Below are 16,005 nucleotides of genomic sequence, written 5' to 3'. Positions count from 1 at the left end.
TAGCCACTAGGCTACCCGACCGCCCCTAACGCTGCCTTGAACAGTATTCTGGTTATATCACAGTGTGTGAGCTTGATGTGGGAGGGAAGACGGAAGTGATGCAGATCTTAGACGTTTGCCGCTTTGGTGCTGGCAAACCCAGAAACATAACCAGGATTCAAATCCACGACCACATTTCTGGCATACCCAAGGGAGACAACTCTGCAGAGATAATTGGGCACCTGCTACCTGATATCTTCCTAACTTTACATACTGTATTTAGTTAAATATATCTGTTCAACTTGTTTGTATTCAAAGAAACATATAGATTAGTGAACCTTATTCTTTATAGTCGGTTCAAAAAGGAGAGATAGTCGCTGAATGTGTCACACGTTCATATTGTCAAGTCACATAGTATCAAACCAACGAAGATCAGGCTTAGAATTGCTTGACGTACAAGGTAACTAATGGGATTGAGTGGTCAGGCTCACTGACTTGTATGTGGCATGTCACCATATACCAGTTGTGTAGATCAATGCTCATGATGTCAATCACTGGATTTTTAAGAGACCATCATCACATAGCTGGAATATTGTTGAGTATGGCGTTAAAAAACAAACAAACAAATAAAGTATAGAGATTATTCACCAAGTGTGTTTTCATATGGTAAATATAATATATCTTGAACAAAAATTCTATCATGCAAGCCTTACTAAAAGTCGGATTCATTTGCATATTTGTCATATAGTGATACCAAGTTTATCTGACTGATTTATCCTATCAATAACACCAACCATTTCATGATAAACAACATTATTAACAATAAAAGTATCATTGCCGGTCACATTTGAAGAAAGACTGACAATTTACTTATTACTTACTTATCATTTATTTATTACCTATTTATCATTCAATTATTCTATAGCTTCTTCTTTATTCTTGGGTGTATGTTTATGGGTTTGTTGTTTCCATACTGCATGCAGTCAATACATTTCAGATAGCCGCACAACACAACAAACCTACATACAAGGAATCCTGGCCAGGAAGATTTGAAATATTTCAACTATTTAACATGCCTTCATCATTTCCGGGAAGACTGCCTCTCTGGTTTAGTGGATAAAGCGTCTGCCCATCTCCAACCATGTCATACCAACAGACGTTCAAAGATGGTATGGCCCAGTCGTCTAAGGCGCACACCAGAAGCCTCTGATTGTGGGTTTGAATCCCGGTTCTCCCCGAATATGTTTCTAGGTTTGTCAGCACTATACCCGTGCTCGTGGGTTTCACCAAAGTGATAAATGTCTGATACCTGCATCACTTCGGGCTTTCCTCCCACAATAAGCGGACGCGCCGTGATATAACTGGAATACTGCTAAAAGCAGCGTTAAACCCGACCCACTCACTCATTCACTCAAGGATGTTGTTACCCTGCCTGGCACTCAGCATTATGGGAAATAAAGGACTGGTCACACACATGGTCTCCTATGGTGTCTGAATCTGGGGACTCCTAAATCTTAACTGTTAACATCTGGGCTATAGATAAAGTCCCTTGATTTTCAAGCTGTATTTCGAACACTGTATTAGACAAGAAGAAAACATCATGGCTACTCTTTCCAAAAAGTGATCTTAGTTCTTTGATGTCATAAGAGGCGACTGTGCTTGTTGTAAGGGTAAGTGAGTGAGTGAGTATGGTTTTACACCGCTTTTAGCAATATTCCAGCAATATCATGGCGGGGGACACCAGAAATGGGCTTCACACATAGTACCCATGTCCGGAATCGAACCCGTGTCTTCGGCGTGACGAGCGAACGCTTTAACCACTAGGCTACCAGACCACCCCGCTTGTCGTAAGAAACGACTAACGGGATCGGGTGGTCAGGCTCGCTGACTTGATTGGTGCATGTCATTGTATCGAAACTGCATAGAACAATTCTCAAGTCAATCACTGGATTGTCTGGTCCAGACTATTTACAGGCCGCCCTCATATAGCTGGAATATATGCCACCATGGCATAAAACAACAAACAAAGACTGTAACCTCTACACTTTAACGTAGAATTACGACAGTGAGATGCTTGTTTTCCCCAACTAAAGGAACACAAACTACCAATCTTTCCTTAACAGCAAGAGGTGTGGCACCATGTGTGGCGCTGTTTTTGAAACACAGGATGTCTTTGTCTTTGAAGTCCACATCCTATGTAAGAGTAGGGGAAATAAGATTAGGTAAGATCAAATTATTTTTAGAGTTTAACTGTTGAGTGTTCGATATTTTCTCAAATGAGGATGGCAGCCTTGTGGTCAAAGTGTTTGATGAAAGGTCCGGGTTTGATTCCCCAAATAGGTGTCTACCTCTGTGATATTGCTGGAATATTGTCAAAAGATGTGGAAAAATAAACTCACTTACTCAAATGAGAGTACATTACATGTAACTGGCTTGTTGCTTCTCTTTGTTTCATAACCTATTTAACATTATTTATTTAAATTTAGTTTCAATATGAAAAAATATTTGGAATAGTCAAGAAAATTCTTTCAATATTTAAATTTTTGGAAAAAATAATCAAATGTATATCTTACTTCATGAAACATGGCAATTAAACTGAAGACAGACTGCTTCCTCCTGTCCCAGAAGAGTTGTCTCCCTTAGACCAGCACAAACAGAGCCAAAATGACTCCACACACTTGTTCCTACTTTGTTAGACTAAAAGGAGCCCCAGTGAGAAGGGAGATTAAGAACCTGTGTGATGTGTAGACTTGCTTCATTTAGGGCAATAGCTTTACAGTAAGGGAATGGGCGGAAGGGACTGTGAAACAGACTAATTCTTCGACTGTGAACCTGTTTGTTTCTGAACGTTTCTTTTTAATCGAAGAACATTATGAAAATGAAAATCAGTGTCGTTCAGGGACTCTGAGGCAGACTAAATCTTCGAACGTAATCCTGTTTGTTTATGAGTGTTTCTTTTTCATTAAAGAACATAAAGAAAATAAAAATCAATGTGGGAGACACAACATTTTGTTCAATGCCCGCAAAACGTGCCCTATTTCTTTATTCATACGAAATATTCCCGACGGTGGTCTGTAATTAATAGAGACTGGTCCAGAGAATCCAGTGACTGATATTATTAGAAATGATCCACACTGTTGGGTTCGATGACATCCATCAATTGAGTCACCGAGCCCGACCACCAATCCATTAACGCCCTCTTTTGACTACCATACGTTCCGAAGGACCAATTCTAACCACTTGCAAATCTAACATAAACACTAACACAAAGAAAACAAAGTGGCATGACTGTGTATATCCTTGTAAAATATGTGGAAAGAAACTCATCAAAGCCACTTGGGTACATATTCTTACGTAACTAACACACATAATAGCCACTGTAAATTATAATATATCACAATATTCAACTGGCCATTCTCACCCTGACACAGGCGGGGTTAAAACTGACGACAAATATAGAAGTCTACTGTATCCATGGTGGTAACACATGACAGGCTGTGGACATGTCTGTGATGTTATCACATCAGGAATACTTTGTTTGTTTGTTTGTTTGTTTGTTTGTTGTTTAATGCCACACTCAGCAATATTCCGGCAATATGACGGCGGTCTGTAAATATTCGAGTTTGGACCAGACAATCCACACTATTGGGATCAATGACATGGATCAACCAAGCTGAAGACATATTCTACCCCGGATCATCACAGGTCTGGATGTCAGGTTCCCACAGACCAGGATGAAGTTCAGCTTTATGTAATTTTCACTTTAAGATCCTGACCCTGACCACCCGAATCTGTTACTCATCTCTTACGACAAACACAGTCGCCATTTACCACAAGCATGGATCTTCTCCGGATCTTCATGGGTTAGGGGGAATGGGAGTGTGAGTTGGGGTTGGAGTTAGTGTGATGGGTGTGGAAGTTCATGTGTTTGTGTGTGACAGTGACAAGGCAGACAAACTCATCATTGAGCAGAACTTAACCTGGTTGGTTGGTTTGTTGTTTATCGTCGCACTCAACAATATTACAGCTATATGACGGCGGTCTGTAAATAGTCGAGTCTGGACCAGACAATCCAGTGATTGACATCATAAGCATCAATCCACCAATTAGGATACGATGACATGCATCAACCAAGTCAGTGAGTGTGACCACCCGATCCCTTTAGTCGCCTCTTACGACAAGAATAGTCGCCTTTTACGGCAAGTATGGGTTGCTGAAGACCTATTCTACCCCGGATCTTAAGGGGTCACTTAACCTGGTAATTTGGAGAACAAAGTGTCCAAGCTCACCTGTAGTTTAGCTAGCGGAATGATGTCACAGTTCTGTGGTCGGTGCCAGACCGTCTTCTGACTTGTGGCATTGTAGTAGTAGAACCTGGACGTGTTCGGGTCAAACAACTCCCACCACTGGTTGTCATCAGTCTTTTTACTGCAAACAAAAAACAGGACGTTCAACACTGTGTTCAACAAAATAATTGCAACTGTATGTAATAGGTCCACACAAAATACTGCTGCAAAGGTCTCGGCCTGCAAAAAATAAATCGTTAAATGTATCATTGACACACATGTTATCTATTTGGCTTCGCAATGTGCAAAGATTCAGGCAACTATTATACAGATATCATTGATTGATGAAGTTCCACTACTAAAAATCTTAATGCATCTCATCCCCATCTCAGCTCTAGCAGTCAATACTGAATCATTCTCAGCTTTATCAGTCTCTACTCAACCCATTCTCAGCTCTCTGAAATTACAATTTTTTAACGTTGGAGGGTTCCTAACAGAATTATTTTATTTAACCTTGCACACGGCTTTCTTTCAGAGATTATATGTTAAATGCTTCAAAAGGCACATGGTGCAATCATCCAAGGGAGACAACTCTTTCAAGATCACCATCCTCACACCCCTCTTCATCAAAAACATAATCACAGCCTCAATTATTGGAGTACTGAGAACAGCCTTCACACAACCTCCCAGCTTCCCTTTGATGTGGACGTAATAAAATGAAATCATCATTGTAGCAATATGAAAGTGAGTCTGGGACCACGGAACTGAGTGCACTGAGTGTTAGCTGCTGAAGTAGAGGATGGGATGGCCATGGAAACAGGGGGTTGAGGTGGGGGTTGGGGTGGGGGGGTGGGCAGGGGGAAATGGATTCTTTGAGTGAGTACATGAATGATTACATGTGACGGGTAGCTGTCAGCTGTGAGATTGGCAAGGTTTGGGAATAATCTGACTGCTGAAGGTGTGTGGGATGTGTCTGTTTACAATGACAGGCAGGAATCAATTTACAAAATCCAGTGGGTGTAAAATTGATCAAAACTTTAGAAATGTAAAATTGATCATTTCAAATCGGAAATTGAATCAATGGCGGCTATTTATAGCAGTCACTGTTATTGAATAAAGTTTCGCTTTTTAGCAACTATTTTTCCCAATTCATTTCTTTTGTGAAATATTTCTGTGTACCCAATGTCATTCTGACGTCTGCAAGTTACAAAGATTAATATTTCATTTCTTCCGGTTGAGATGAAGGAAGTAGCCAAGTGGTTAATGTGTTAACTAGTCACACAGAAGACTCAGGTTCAATTCCCTACATGAGGACAAAGTGCAAAGCTAATTTCTTGAGGCCATTCTCTTGCAAAGGGTGGTGGAATAGCCAAATGGTTAAAGTATTCACTAATTTGGCCAAAGACTTGAGTTTCATTCCCAAAATGGTCACCAGTTGTATGCCAGGAAGTTCTGGATGGAAACAGATGCACAAGCTTGCATCAAATTAATCATGCTGGCAGAACATGTAATCAACTTAAAACAACAATTACATGGTATTTTATTCCAAGAATATTTTCCATGAAACTAATTGTATTCCTGAACAATTTTCCACAAAGTTGAGGGTCATGGTGTCCTAGACTAACACTTATTCTCTGAAAATACATAATTTTGTCAAATTGATGCAACAGTGTTTCAATAGTTAACATGAACAATAAACGTCACTCACTTATGATACAAGTACAATAATCACATAAACAAATAACACACTGGTTAAATTAGGTGAAGCATTCATAAAATGGTATATACTGCAGATATGCCAAACACCCAGACTTGCACCCGTCTCTAAAGGACTAATTTTCAGTTTAAATCATAAGTACTAGATTAAGTAAATAATAAGAACAAGTTGTCCCTATAAGAGACTTGAGTCCTTACGTACTGTCCACATATCTAGACTTGCCAATTAAGAGAATACAATTACTATACATTTGAGATCTTTTCTTTCAGTCCAGCCTGAGAGCAAGGCTACCAAACATCCAAAGTTGTCTGTTACTTGCAAAGTTCTTTTAATCATGTATACCCTAAATGGTAGTCCAAAGAGGGATAATGGTAAAAAATTGATTCACTGAGTATTGATTCACAAATGAAATGGGTCTCTATAAATTAAAAAGGCTGCAACACTAACACATCCAAGAACCAGGCTCATTGTGATGGTTTTTGCTGATATCAAACTGGGAATTGTATCAGTGGTGTCCATTTACAGCAGTCCCAATTAATAATTAAAGTATTATTTTTAGCAACAATATGTCACCATGCAGAGATTGTTGTGCCAACGAACAGTATTTCAGTTATATCAAGGCATCACAGCTTGATGTGTGAGTGTGTGTGTTTGGTTTAATGCCTCTTTGAACAGTATTTTAGCTGTAGCATTGAGCGTCAACTTGATGTGTGAGTGAGGGAGTCTGGTTTAACACCGCTTTGAACAGTATTTTAGTTATAACATGGCAAGTGAGATTGTGTACAAACAAAAAGGTAACTTGATTAATTATGCATGTCAATGAATAAGGGCTGGCATGTTTAGCATTAAATTAAACAGAGTAGCAAAATATAGATAAAACAGTGAGCATGTAAACAAACTATTACTGTGGCAGTAAAAACTCTCACACCACAAAACCACATGCAATCCTGCACCTTAAAAGCCGACAACAGAAGACCGACCCGAGTGAAACCTGCAACTGTCATTACACGGGGGAAGTGTTTCTACAAGGCCACAGCTAAACACAACAGGCAATGAATCACCTCTCATGGTTTAATTGCTAATAGACGCCAGGTAGCTGTATGTTCTCTTCACCTGATTCATGCATAGATCAGCATGTGTAGAGCTCTTACACTGTGGGAACCATACCTACACAGCAGATGGAGTACTGGAGCTTGTACCTGACACTATGTGGAGAACTGTAGAGCTCTTACACTGTGTGGAGTACTGTAGAGCTCTTACACTGTGTGGAGTACTGTAGAGCTCTTACACTGTGTGGAGTACTGAAGAGTTCTTACACTGTGTGGAGTACTGTAGAGCTCTTACACTGTGTGGAGTACTGTAGAGCTCTTACACTGTGTGGAGTACTGAAGAGTTCTTACACTGTGTGGAGTACTGTAGAGCTCTTACACTGTGTGGAGTGCTGTAGAGCTCTTACACTGTGTGGAGTACTGTAGAGCTCTTACACTGTGTGGAGTACTGCAGAGCTCTTACACTGTGTGGAGTACTATAGAGCTCTTACACTGTGTGGAGTACTGAAGAGCTCTTACACTGTGTGAAGTACTGTAGAGCTCTTACACTGTGTGGAGTGCTGTAGAGTTCTTACACTGTGTGGAGTGCTGTAGAGCTCTTACACTGTGTGGAGTACTGTAGAGTTCTTACACTGTGTGGAGTACTGTATAGTTCAGACACTGTATGGAGTACTATTGAGTTCTTACACTGTGTGGAGTACTGTAGAGTTCATACACTGTGTGGAGTACTATAGAGCTCTTACACTGTGTTGAGTACAATAGAGCTCTTACACTGTGTGGAGTACTATAGAGCTATTACACTGTGTGGAGTAGTGCAGAATTCTGACACTATGCGAAACAAGCACTTGCACAGATTGGTGTGTCTCCCAGTCCCTAGAGAATATGATAAATAAAAGTTACTTTTTATTTTGTGGATATTTATTTTTAAATGACATAACCATATTTCTGGGACTAATTGTTAGTCTAATAGCAGATGGACAACGAGAGTTAAATGTACATGGCTCCTGTATAACGCTGGAGCTACTCACGGGTGTCTGAACACACTGACAGGAGTTGCTAATCACTTTCAGGTGAATTACTGCACCTCTTACAATATGCCAGTAAGTTCTGGATGGAAACAGATGCACAAGCTTGCATCAAATTAATCATGCTGGCAGAACATATAATCAACTTGAAACAATAATTCCAAGAATATTTTCCATGAAACTAATTGTATTACTGAATAATTTTCCACAAAGTTGAGGGTCACTTACGCTTATTCTCTGAAAATACACAATTTTGGTACAAGCATGTAACTACATTAAAAGAGGTCCCATTGAGATGGGAGAACCTGTGGAAAATCTAGACTTGCTTCATTTAGGGCTATAGCATTATACAAAGAGCTGGGCCGAAGGGAAAATAATATGGTTCAGTTTCATACTGTGTGACAGACCATTGATGGCCTAGAATTGCATCTCTAAGGAAATGATTATGAGTTGAAATCATAATTTCTAGACTATATGAACAATAATAATTATAAGTTGTCCCTATCAAAGATTTGCCTCCTTACTGTCTGTTTAGCTAGACTTGCCTGCTTTAAGGGTAGAATTACTATACATCCATGGGCTTATCATTCAGTACAGACATGGAGCAAGGCTAATAGTGCTCCCGTGGTCATGACAAGTTCGTAGGATTCATCAAAGAGGTAAATGCTCGTACCCTGCATCACTTTAAGATTTCCTTCAACATTAAGATGTCATATAAGTGTTAAAAGCAGTCATAAACCTAGCCCACTCGCTTAAAACATAATTTGGATCAAAACAAAATTCAGATAATAAATAATAAAAGCTGAGTCCATTTCTTTGGGTTTTTTATTTACTGCAGAAAATGTTACCAACAATTAATAAAAAAACACCCTGATTTTACAAACAAAATTCAAAATATCTTTTTGTCAAACATTTAAGAAAATTCAAAATCATAAACTTCTCCATTCTCTGCTAACAAGCAGGAGCAGACAAACCAGGAACACAGATAGTGTGACACAAAATTAAATCATTCACTATCACAGCAGGAAATGCTAGAAATAAATTTATCAGTATGAGCTAGAACCACATACAGCATGGTCGGCATATATCACGAATAGAGCCCTTACATTCCTGCCAAATATCTGCAATCAAGGTGATAAACACATGGTATTGCGCACTGTTGTAGCAATGGGCTCTGTCAATATGTTGATGGTATGGAATGATATGAGTGTGCTATCAGCATGAAATGGACGAGATGGGAAATGTCAGAGAGCAAGAAATTGAGATGATCCACAAATTATCTTGTCCTTGACTCCCGATACCTGCATCTCCCTTTGTTTTGTTCCATCACCATCCATTCCGTTTTGGATGCAATCAACTATAGTTAGTTTGTTTCTTTGTTGTTTAACGCCACCCTTTGCAATATTCTTGGTATTTTACAGCGCCCAGTAAAATAATCATCATCAGAGGCTGTCTGGATAAATAGACATCAAATCAACCAAGCACCAAGTCTGACCACCTGAAAATGGACTGTCCAGCCATGTCACTAATAATTGGGGAGGCCAACAGAGTTGCCTCCCTTTGCCATGTCATGATCATGTGTTTGAAGCCTGTACCCAGATCATGATACTTGGTACGTCAGCACCCTATTGGTGGGGTTCATTTGTGTCACCGAAGTGGTAAATATCTACAAACTGTATCAAATTGGGCTTTCAACATTCATTAATCTTACAAAATTTAAAGTAAAATCCAAAAGGAGCCCAGGACAAGGCTTAATTTCCCCCAAGATTCAACCTTGGATTCATTTAATACTTTATTCTCTAGTGTCTGGGAGACAGACAAGCACTAAACCTGACTCACTTGATTCTAACTCAAGATACATAAACAGTTAAACCTCCTTTGAAAGATTGTCCCATCTAAAAAATGACTGTTTCACACAGAAACTGAAAAATACTCACTGCAGGACATTTAAATTAATTTTCTATTCTAGCGAAGGCAAATAATTTTTTATTCTCAAATAATTAATATTTTACATCAACTTCAAATAAAACACATTTCAACAGACTATTAACCCAATATTAAGAACATCACTTTTTATTAACACATCCAGATCCAATTGGTAATAACATGGTGATAGAGCAGATGTTCACTTAACGCAAAGAAGTTGCATCACAGATAAGCATGGGTATATATTTCATTACATTTTCGGTATATCTGTTATTTTCTCGTAAACAAGGGATGATTCAGCCAGTATAATTAAAAGTGTAAATAATGGGGCCTTACATTGGTGAGTAATTCCCCTCAATCTGGCTCCTGGTTCACTGATCAGAGGCCAGCACCTGGTACATCATCAGGTGCTGCAGGTCTTGATGGCATTAACTGGTTCAACACTTGTAATCCTATAACCCATGCTATTACATACATATATGCATCCGGTTATGAGATCGTTAATAACTAATCAGCAACAGTCGTAACCCATCCAACAACCGAGCATGGATCCGATCCTGCGTCAGAATTACTCCTACATTTCTCTCAATCCTTTTCGGGGCGGTCAGGTAGCGTAGTGGTTCAAGCGTTTGCTCATGACAGAGAAGACCCGGGTTCGAATCCCGACATGGGTACATTGTGTGAAGCCCATTTCTGGTGTCGCCTGCCGTGATATTGCTGGAATATTGCTAAAAGGGGCATAAAACCATACTCATTCACTCACTCACTCACTAACTCACTTAATCCTTTCCAGACTGTATCATTTGGAGAGAAAAGTCACATTGGCACATTTGAAGGGTGTCTGTTTTTTCTAAAATTAGGGAAGTAGACTAATATGTAGTCTCAAGTCTCTGTAATTGAAATGTTTAAAGAGTGAGTGAGTGTTTCTTTTTTAGTTGTTTACGCCGTACTCAGCATTATTCCGTCTGTATGACAGTGGTCTGTAAATAATCGAGTCTGGACCAGACAATCCAGTGATTGATAACATGATCATCGAACACAGACAGTGGTACAAACAGTAGAGAGAGAAAAGAAATAATAAAAAAACAAATTCTGGCTTATGTGTCTAGTAGACCAGTTAATTTGTCGCACCCTGTATCTACAAAATAATCTGGATTTTTACCAATTTGTATTTCAGACTTAATTCAATTCTATTCAAATTTGTTGTTTTCTGTTAAAAAAACACACAATTATTTTTTTAAAAGTCAATCAATCTGGTACGATACATTTATATCTTTGCCAGTCAGAAAAAACTTTGTGAGAAAAGTCATCCCAAATCAGTTGACTGGCATTAGACTTGCCATCAATACCATTTTTCCTCTGTAAGAAACATCGGGATGATATTCAAACACACCAGTGACTCATCACAAATCTGGGGTTTCCCTAATTACTTCCGTGTTATTTTGTCGCAAGCCATCAATAGGATGTAATGAATTACATGATCACATCTCAAGCACGTCTCGGACAGCATCCACCTATTTTGGCATCTGAAACCACAGTTTGTAGTTATGTTACGTTTTCAATTTCCCAAAGATGCTAAATAAAAATAATTAATGCTATCGGTTAGAGCAACTTAATACTTAAACCCTGCAGGTTCAAATAATGTGCTGTCACAAGATCGCAGCTTAATAGCATATGGTCTGATCTGCCAACATGTCAAAAGTAGTATTTTACAAGCAGAAGTTTTGGAAGTGTCAGCGTGTCAAAGTTTAATTTACTGACAGACTGCAGAGTGAAAGACACATCTGCATCATGTTTTGTTTCAGAGAGACAAACAAACCATTTTCTCTTTTACGCACTCATTATATTCCATCTATATGAAGGTAGTCTGTAAATAATCAAGTCTGGACAAGACAATGAGGTGATTGACATCATGAGCATCAGTCTACACAAATGGGATACGAATGCTGGAGCATATATTGAGACTCTCACCTGAGTGTCTTTTGATAACAAATTTTCAAGAAGTGTTGATATATTTGATATCAAAAGACACGAGCGTGAGATTTTATTTATCACCCAACATCATTCTTCAAACTTTTTCTGTTTGTAGACAGTGATAAGCATAGTGTCTTTAGTGTAAAAAGTACTGCTAACAGCTTCAGTAGCAGAGCCATTAGTGATGTCATTTAATTGTGACGTCATGGTAACCAATGATGTCACAATGGTCTGCAAAGCATTGTGATGCAATTTCATTGCAGTGATATCTACAATGTAGATATCGCTTGATCTCATCCAAGCATATCTCCTGTTGGGAGCCAGTTTTGGATGATAAATGTTGATACAACAAATGTTCAAATATTTTACAATATACAGTTGACCTTTAATAATGAGTGAGTATGGTTTATCAATATCAAGCAATAAGGAACACCAGAAACATACTCTCCCACACATTCAACCTAAGTGGGGAAAGGAACCTAGGCCTTTGGCCTGATGAGCGAATGCTTAACCACTGGGCTACCCCACCACCTCAAAACCTTATTATCTTAATAATTGATACTATTTCCTGTACAACTCTTTATGGATAGCTGACAGTGAAGAGGACTTGTGTTGAAAATCTGAAGGTTTCATAGTGTGATGACAGCCAAAACACAGGATTTATGGCAGTGATGTAATAGAGATAGGATATTTACAGGAATTAGATAAATTTATGGTCCCCAGGAGAATCTTCATCGGCAGTTTGGTATAAGATCTGCACTCCACCTGTCTCAGACTACGATTGAGTCGATTATATCTGATGGTCTGCAAACTTTTACTGTAGGTCCATTGCAGTTTGCAGTAATATAAAAATAGTCAGCCTCATAACAGCCATAAATTACTGTTGTATGTATTTCACTTAAATTGCCATAACATCAAACAAATCATTTCAGGTAACACCTGGCCATCCAGTGCAACCAACACATTTCCAAACTCCGTAAGATAAGTTTCAAGAAGTTCACAAGCGTCAAACAAACTACAAAATATTGGGTCAGTGGTCTGCAAGAGAAATAAAAAAAACCTTCTTTTTCCCATCCAGCAACCCATCTGGCAAAAACCATAAACACAACACTATCACATTTCCTCCTGAATCCATCCATGGCTTAGAGAGATCACAAATATGTCTTCTACATACTGATTTCAGTCACACAGACTCAAACAGGATCATTTCAAGGATAGATGGAAGCCTCATCCTTCTGAAGATGGACAGAGCATGCAAGTCAAGGCCTTGCAACTCAAACGTACCTTGAAAATCTAACTGTGTTTACAAAGTAGCATGGTTATTAGGTTAGACAGAGAAATAAAGACGAGATTGTTACACCTACTTAGAGGGGAAAACTGTCATGGTTGCTCTCATGAGTGATAATACCTAGTAGATGCGCTGACTCCACACCTTGGCATCATCTTACTTGGGTCAGAATATACAGTATATATACATACGACAGAAAATGTTAAATGGGTTTTATCAATGCTAACATTCTCACGAACACATTATATACTATCAAAAGAAGTTAAAGAACACCCGATTCTTGCATGGCATGACAAGGCGGTGGGTAGCCTTATAAGTGGTTAAAGCGTTCGCTTGTCACACTGAAGACCCGGGTTCAATTCCCCACATGGGTACAATGTGTGAAGACCATTTCTGGTGTCCCCTGCTGACATATTGCTAAAAGCGGCGTAAAAAAAGTACTCACTCACTCATGGCATGACCGATGAACTTAAGTAATATGACAGAACTGGGTGTTCTTTTACTTCTTTTGATGGTATATTTATTTTCAAACTTATGCCAGGTCACTATAACTTGTATTACAGATTTTCTTGCCAAAAAAGAATGAAAAAAGATGAAAAAGTATTCTTAACTTTTATTTTACTTTATTTCTTGGCAAAACTTAACCTACTGGTGGCATTAGTAACAACATATTGAGGGAAGTTCACTCAGATGATGATTGTCCCTGCAGCTGTAACCTGTGACATTCAAGTACGGCAAACCATGACGTGGTCATGTTGAACACTTCCACCATCCCACCAGGTTTCATACCATCAAATCTCCAAGTATCAAATCAAATATAAATATTTAACCCAACAGAAACACATCAATGACCTTCAGACCAAGGTGTCCCAAAGCATAACTTTATCTTAGACAGCAGAGATGAATAATTGATAGAATTATGGCCATGCTGTGTACAACGACGGCTTACATCCTAACAATTACTGAATTTAACAAGATAAAAGAGCAAAATAACAAAAAGAGCTTCTCAGAATGACATTAAAACATTACCTGACGGTTCCAATACGGTATCTTTCCTCAAGAACAAAGAGGAATACATTCTCCATTTTTAATTCCCACTGGCCCTCCATACACACAACACATACATTATCAGGGTTGGTTATACAGGCTTCAGACACACTGCTGCCCGCCACTTCCTGGCCATCAGCTTCTGGCCTGGGTCAAGTGTCCAGGCCAACAATTGACCGTACTATCAAACGCTGGCTGACAGTTAGATGTGGCTTATATTTATTCCACTCGTATGGTTTTCGGTGTTCGGGACTTGAACCATGGTGTTTTATGATAATCTTTACCGTGGATAGAGAAATCAAATTACAATTTTTCAAACCATAGGTATTAATGGTAATATTCTGAGGATTTCTTTTGATTTGATTTTTTGTGTACTTTGGAAAAATGTCTAGCGATTTTTCCAAACCATTACCCAAAATTGGCAAGATTTCAAATATCAAATGAATAACTTATTGATTTATCTGTGTAAAACTTTCAAGCTTGGAGAAAATTTTCCATTACAGTAAATGTCAAACCTCTTATTGCAAACAGAATTACAACACAACACACTAATAGCATAAGAAAAGTTCCCCATACGTAATGCTGAAAGGCCGAATGAACCCAAAGCGAAATCAACGAGAATTAATTTCATGTCCATCAAAATTGACCACATTAGTATAAATAGGTGAATGGTGGAAAGTGTTCCTGAGGGCATGGCTATCACACAGAGTAGCTGGCAGGGACTAGCCACATGTTTTCAAGTCAATAATCCAAATGACTGAATGCTAGAATTTCAAGGGTTGTTCTTCTCTTTGCAAACAATCAACATCGCAGCATGTGTATTCAGTCCTCAATTACTGATTAAAGCCCTCAGATTTCCTTGTGTGGTCATTTAGGGGTCACACTGAAGAAACCCTAGGGATTGACAGTTACTGGAGAAAAGATTTTGTTTGGGGCTTGATAATCAGACCAGCTGAAGCAATTGCTGTATGTATCGAAATGAGCGAAATGATCCAAATAATTGACAACTTTATCATACAAAAAGCCCAATAGCATTATTACCCTTGACTTTGCACACTTAAATAACAATTTTCAATGAAAACTAGTACAAAAATATTTAAAGTTTCTTCGTGAAATTTAATAAAGTTTTAGATTTTTAAAGGCAAATCTATGTGCTAATTTGCTATTTACAGCAAAATCTGAACATAACAAATCACAGCAAATACATTTCTGCATAAGAATTTCATTAATCCGTATTGTTTCGCGCTACAGATGTTACAATATACGTTGACACACACCCATGATTTATCTTGTTTGTTGATTTTTCGCAGCGTTCCTACGAGTTCCTGGAATTCAAGCCATGTGATATTTACAAACAATCACACATGCACCAAGCTTAACCGTTCTGACAGTTTTATTACTTGAATTCTTTGTTTAATTCAGAACAGATGGTAACACAAGCTCCCTGACACACCAACCACCATAGCACACATCCCCTCCCCAAAATAAATAAAATTGATATTCACCAATTATTTTTCATAATGAAGAAACACTGCCAGTTGACAGAATAATTGTAATATTTTCTTGGCATGGGACATAAATGTACAATCATGTATAGGATAAGATGTTTCTTTCTCATCATGAGATACAACGTACGAGCTTGTTTCAAAGAATAGAAGTGTATCTATCATCAACATCTAGGGCACAAATTCAGTTATCTGCTTGACAAATTTTG

The 16,005-nt window shown here is 38.5% G+C and overlaps 1 protein-coding gene across 6 annotated transcripts in view; it reads right to left on the bottom strand.

Annotated features, from left to right (window-relative positions):
- The window catches only part of LOC139462328 (rho GTPase-activating protein 39-like), a 209,104-nt gene that overhangs the window by 56,814 nt on the left and 136,285 nt on the right, over nt 1-16,005 (bottom strand). For all 6 annotated transcript variants that reach the window (XM_071243970.1, XM_071243968.1, XM_071243967.1 and 3 more), the window contains one exon: nt 4,269-4,407. In XM_071243970.1, the coding sequence (XP_071100071.1) occupies nt 4,269-4,407 (139 nt within the window). The remainder of the gene's footprint in view (nt 1-4,268; nt 4,408-16,005) is intronic.

This window comes from Haliotis cracherodii, unplaced genomic scaffold, assembly GCF_022045235.1.
Source record: "Haliotis cracherodii isolate W230 unplaced genomic scaffold, xgHalCrac1.p SCAF_15, whole genome shotgun sequence".
NCBI lineage: Eukaryota > Metazoa > Mollusca > Gastropoda > Lepetellida > Haliotidae > Haliotis > Haliotis cracherodii.
This window is presented reverse-complemented; position numbering and strand designations above follow the sequence as displayed.